At 34.1% G+C, this 6286-nt stretch overlaps 1 protein-coding gene across 1 annotated transcript; it reads right to left on the bottom strand.

Moving 5' to 3' along the window:
* Nucleotides 1-1568: 1568 nt before the first annotated feature.
* On the bottom strand, nt 1569-2519 carry LOC114683101 (olfactory receptor 4F3/4F16/4F29-like). The gene has a single exon (XM_028857274.1). The coding sequence runs from the start codon at nt 2505-2507 to the stop codon at nt 1569-1571; it is 939 nt and encodes a 312-aa protein (XP_028713107.1). The 5' UTR covers nt 2508-2519.
* Nucleotides 2520-6286: the final 3767 nt, after the last annotated feature.

The raw sequence follows: 6286 nt of genomic DNA on the forward strand, positions 1-6286 counted from the left end.
TTGGATTACAGGTATCTACTATGCCTGGCCAACTTCTGGGGATCATAACTCAAGTCTTCAAGTTTATGCATCCACTAAGTCATCTCTCTATCCTCATTCATACTTCTATATGAATGTTAATATTAATATCTTTTATTTATGCAAAGAATACATTTTTAATTTTTTATGCCAAAGTAAGAACACTTCCAGAAGATTAAAATTCAACCTTTTCAGCTACATGTGTGGCATGTGGAGCTCATAATGACACCATCATGGCAAGGAGCAGAAGTAGCACTACTCCACCATCTCTGTTGCCTTAAGTAATGTGATCTCTTCTCTATCATGATTCAGTTACTTCATAATATCTGAAGGTGCTATTCAAGCTGCAAAAAAGAAAAGCAATCAATAGTGCTACCCAGCTGTAAAGCATCCATAACAATGACCAGCCTGGCAAGATCACCAGAATAGTGTGAGAATGGCACTCTCCCTGGAAAATTAGCAAAGGTTGTCTAACTGGACTCAATGTGAAGGAATCCATGCTTGGTACTGTAAACTTAGGCAGCTATTCAAAGCTGTAGGCAGCATAGACTATAGAGGAAAATCCTATACTGCCATTCTGCTACAGGCAATCAATGGATTCTGAGAGAGTATGGATCAGTATTTACAGGGATGACATCCTTGATAGGGTATCCAATCCCATGTTGTTAGCCATATACACATGTGCATATTTGCAATACTAAGTGGACTCAGAAAGTTATATGTCTGTATGTGTGTATGCACAGCAATAATTTAAGGAACTGTTATGAATTGGGGACAGATTAGAGGACATCAGAAAAGTTACAGGGCAAAAGAGAAAGGTGAAAACAATATCAAGCTGTACTCATGCATGAACTTCTCAAAAACTGAATTATGATTTTTAGAAGAAAAGTGTGAAAATGTGGAAGAAAGGTGAATAGAAATTTAATGGCTTTGAATAGCAAACTGTTCCTCAGGCAGAAAAAGCTAACATGTTTCCTTGGCCTCTTCCTGCTATTTCACACAGCTCACAAGGCTTCTATCTGCACATTTTAGACTCCCATAGGTGTTTGTAATTTCTAACCTCCATCCAATACCTGAAAAGTCCCAAAAATGGAAAAGAGTGTGTGCAAGGTACAGACATTAAAAATTACTTAACTCAATATCCCTAGATAAATGTTCCATGAAATAATACCCAGAAACTGCAGCTTATAAGAGGATTTTCTATTCAAAATGAAAATTTTTCACTGTTCTGAAAGTCTTAAAGAAACATTTCCTCTTCGGTATGTCTAAGAGTTTGTTTCAAACAAATGCTAATCCATAAGAATTAAGGCTCCTGATTAATATAATCATTGCACTATAAATACATGTAATTTTATATATGCATTTAGAAGAAATTATCCTTTCCTTATGAGGATCAGACAAAATGGCATATATATGTATTTATGTATACATGTATGTTTGTATGTATGCATGTATACAAAAACATATCAACATATGCAAATAAAGGTTTTCCTCAGAGGTTGGGTGATAATGAATTTCCATGCTCAATTAAGACTGTCCACAATGTCTATTCAGGAGACTTGTCTATAGCCCATTATCTGTCTGAATATTCTCCTTATTGCCATCTTCATTTCTTGATTTCTCAATGTGTAGATCACAGGGTTCAAAAAAGGAGTAACAACTGCATCAAATAAGGCCAGAAACTTATCCAGGTGTGTAGAGGAAGAAGGCCATGTATAGAAAAATATGGCAGGACCAAAGAATAAAACCACAACAGTCACATGAGCTGAAAGTGTAGACAGAGCCTTGGATGAGCCACTTGATGAGTGTTTCTGAACAGTAAATATGATGACAATATAGGAAATGATCAATAGAAAGAAGGTACCCACAGACATGAATCCACTATTGATTGAGACCAGTAATTCCATTCTATATGTGTCCATGCAAGCAAGTTTGATAAACTGAGGGAGGTCACAGTAGAAGTTGTCCAATATATTAGGACCACAGAAAGGTAAATTTACTATGAAAGCCAGTTGTATCACAGAGTGCACAAGGCCAACTACCAAAGCAGTAATTAAAATGAAGATGCACATCTTAGGGCTCATCATGGTCAGATAGTGGAGAGGCTTACATATGGCCACATATCTGTCAAAGGCCATGGCTATGAGCAGCACCATCTCCACACCACCAATGGCATGGATGAAGAAGATTTGAATAATGCAACCTCTAAAGGAGATGGCTTTGTGTTTTTTGAATAAGTCATAAATCATCTTGGGTGAAGTGGCAGAAGAAATACCTACATCGGTGAAGGAGAGGATGGACAGAAGAAAGTACATAGGAGAATGTAAGTGAGGGTCAGAAGCCACGGTGAAAATGATGAGGCAGTTTCCCATCATGCTTGCCAGGTACAACATTGAAGAGAACACAAAGAGCAGCAGCTGGATATCCCAGGAGTTGGTGAGTCCCAGAAACACAAATTCTGATGATACAGAATGATTCACTCTTCCCATTGAATTTGTCGTCAGTACTGCCTAAAGTGGAATCAGGAGAAGCTGTAAATTAGGACAGTTATATTAACAGACCAGAAGGAAAAATCTGAAATGTGTGAAATCCTTTTGTACTTTAATGTCACGATCAACCTAAAGACCAACAGATATCTGAACAAGTACTGAACATGACTAATTAACAGAGAAGTGTAAATTTCAATCACACTGAAACATCACTTGACACTTCTTGAATGTGGTATTATCAAAAAGTCTAAATATAACAGGTTTGATGACTACCAGTAGTATGCATAGCACCTTTCAGCACTATGAAAGAGAACCAATAAGGGTGATGTTTCCATGTGAATATTAGGTTGATTTTACCAAGTTGAAACAGGGCTACAAACTAGTGACTAGAAAGGTCACATCTTTGAGGGAATAACTTACTACTATTACTCTGTTAAATTGGCATAGCATTAAACAGACTCCTAATGACTTACTGTTGCACTCATAGATTAATGTATCTCTCAGCCCTCATCAGAGAAGCTGTTTTACAGTAAATGACAATTGACAAAGAGATCTGCAACTGACTAAGGTAAAGACAGTAAGAGATTGGAGAATTCCCAGCCTTAATAAAGACATCTGTATCATACCCCTCCTCCTAAATCTCAAGAATTATTATGGAAAGGGGGCAGAACAACTTTAAAATCTAGAAGTGGTGAACAAGAAAACTGTGTTTTCCTGACAGTAGCACATATGTGCTCACACTCAGAAAGGTTGTGATAGCATGCACAAGACCTGCAAAAGTTCAAGCCATACAAAAACCTCAACATAGAAACAAGTGGTCGTGAAGTCCCATGCCTAGCTGAGGAGCTATTGGCAATTGATAGCTGCTGGAAGAAGGAAAGAAGAAAATAATAGACAAAAACAAAAGAAAAAAAGAAATAGAACTTGGGATCTAGCAGGATCTAGCAACATTACTTTGGGGGATATGTATATAGAGGAAATTTAAAAGTTATAATGAATAATTATCTTTCACTTTTTATTTCAATATAATTTACAAGAAACCAGTACATAAAATAACCTGTTTGCATTAATGAAATCATAGTAACACACACACACACACACACACACACACACACACCTTGGAATATTCCTCAACATTTAAAAAGGGAATTCTGTGTTTTGTAATAATGTTAATGAACTTGGAAGTCATTGTGCTAAGGGAAATAAAGAAAGAGAGAAAAATACTCAAGGTCTCACTGAAATGTGGACTCTGAAGTCATAGTCATAGAAGCAAAGAACACAATGGTGGGCCATAGAATGAATAAGATGGATTGTGAAGATAGAATGAGAAGATATTGGTCAAAAGTTACAAACAGTGAGATGGGATCATTAGTGTGAGAAGATTAATTATGCATTATGCTAACTATAGTTAATAACATAATGTTTTATTCTGGAGATATACTAAGAGTAGAACTTCAAATTATCTTATCCCCAATAAGCATGTGAGGTGATGCATTTGTTAACTAGCCTGATTTAACTGTTTCATTTTGTAAATACTTATTGAAATATTACATAATATGTATATATAATGTTTGTTAATTTAAAGAATTTATGAAATATTATTTGCAATGCTTTTGGTCCACATCTACAAAAATGAAAATCTATACTATACCCCCAAGTATTTCTCAAGTGCTAAAGTCCTTGGAAGTATTTCTGGTTGAGTATTTGTCAGTTGAGAAATTATCTGTCTTTCACATTGCCAATCCCCAACATCTAAACAAGAATTAGGTTTTTTTTTAAAGAATTTGGAGTTAGAAGGACATATAAGTCTGGAACATATTCAAATATCCAAAACCATAAAAACTGGCTAAGTTTGACATTAAATATTTAAAACCACTGGACAAAGTCAAATCCCAAATCACAGTCAAGAGGAAAAGTTTTTAAAAGGTTTCTAGATGCAGATGCCAAGGGACAGTGTTACTAAGACTTTGCCCTGGGTTTTAGGTTTGCTTTCCTTGATTTACAGGAATTTCAGGAATCTTCTAAACAAATTTTCAGATATTTAGTCATCATAAAGGGCAAATTTGATAATTATTTCCAAATAAAGATTAGAATTAAATGGATAGACACCAACAAGTTTTGTTAGTGGTCATATGGACAATCATCTACCTCTCAATTTTCCTCCTATGTCCACAAGCATTGCAAGTTTATTATCATGCTCAAACATTTTGTATTTTAAGTTTCCAAATAGTCACAAACCTTCTTTAAACATAAGCAAAACCAGGGTTTCTACTTTTTAATTCAAAAACACCTTTATTTTTACTTATTATGGTAAATATAAATAATTTTATATTACTTAAAATATTTAGGTATATTCATAAAAGAAAGTTGCCCAAAAACTTAAGGAAATCCTTTTAACAATAACTTCCTTATTACTCGAATTCTCTTTTTTGTCCTCTATCATAACTAGAAAAATGCTGATTTGTCAAAAGTTCAAATCCTCCTTATCATACTAACAATTCAAAAATAAAATTTATGTTGATGGTAATTATGAATAAAACAAGAAACATAATTCCAGATCTTGGAAAATTTATATAGGGTTTTGAAATTTTTCATATCTCATTTCAAAGTGAAATTACATTAAGAAGTACTTTTTCATGTACTTTTGATCTCCATGTCAAATTTTATTTCTGCCTAGGTATCTATAATGTTTCCCTTGAGCACACTTGACAAGTTCCTAGGAAATCTGATTCTATTTTACATGACAATCAGTTTGTACCTATCACTTTTGAAAGCTAATGAATAAAAACATATAATCCTTATGACTTTTATTTTTGTTTTTGTAATCATCAAAGAACAGAATAATTAGCTGTAATCTATGATTAATCCAAAACATTATAAAGTTATTTGTTGTTTCCAATGTTTTCATAGTTCCCCAGATATAGTGTTTCTATCTCAAAAAGTCTGTTATCCTTTCCCAATTTGACAATAACTATTTTTACAATGATTCTCCTGTGATGCTCAGTTCCTTTTCTTGAATGGTATCTGCTCTGGTATGGCTCCCTCATGAACTTTATGATATGACCAAGTTCACAATAATTCCTACAACAGCATTGTGTGTATAAATAAAAACCACTCTTTAATATGTACAGTTGTCTACATCCACCCATTTTTACCTGCATGAAAAGAACAGCATCTTTACAAACTCAGATGTCCTATGCTTCCCTAACATAAAGTGTCTAATAATATCCTACCATAGGAAAATATGAAACTAGTTATACATATCTCAAGAGGCCGATGACCAAGAAATACTGCAAACATGTAGTTTAGAAGCAGCTTGTAGCTCAGGGACATTTTCTCTAGAGAACCATTTGTTTTGGACAGTGAAACTGAAAGATTTTGAAATTCAAATTATGATGCTAAGGAGAAAGAAGGAAACAGAAATGGAATTATTGCAGCATTGCTATGCTCTTCAAAAATAATTGATCCTATATTGTGATTAAAATCTGAACATAAATAAATATTAATTCATAAATAAATAGTAAACAATCAGGCAACTCTAAAATATGCACTAAATAGTATAATTTGAGAGGCAGAGTCTATCCTTTAAATATTCATTTTAAGTAAAAGACCAATTTGTATAATCACAGACATAGATTTACCTACAAAGTCCAATTTACCTACAAAGTCACTAATAAGAAAGTTCAAACTCTATAAATACAACCACAAAATGCTGCTGGCATAAAGCTGACAGCACAACAGCATGCACACACACACACACACACACACACACACACACA

The sequence above is a fragment of the Peromyscus leucopus genome, chromosome 4 (assembly GCF_004664715.2).
Source record: "Peromyscus leucopus breed LL Stock chromosome 4, UCI_PerLeu_2.1, whole genome shotgun sequence".
In the NCBI taxonomy this organism is placed as follows: domain Eukaryota; kingdom Metazoa; phylum Chordata; class Mammalia; order Rodentia; family Cricetidae; genus Peromyscus; species Peromyscus leucopus.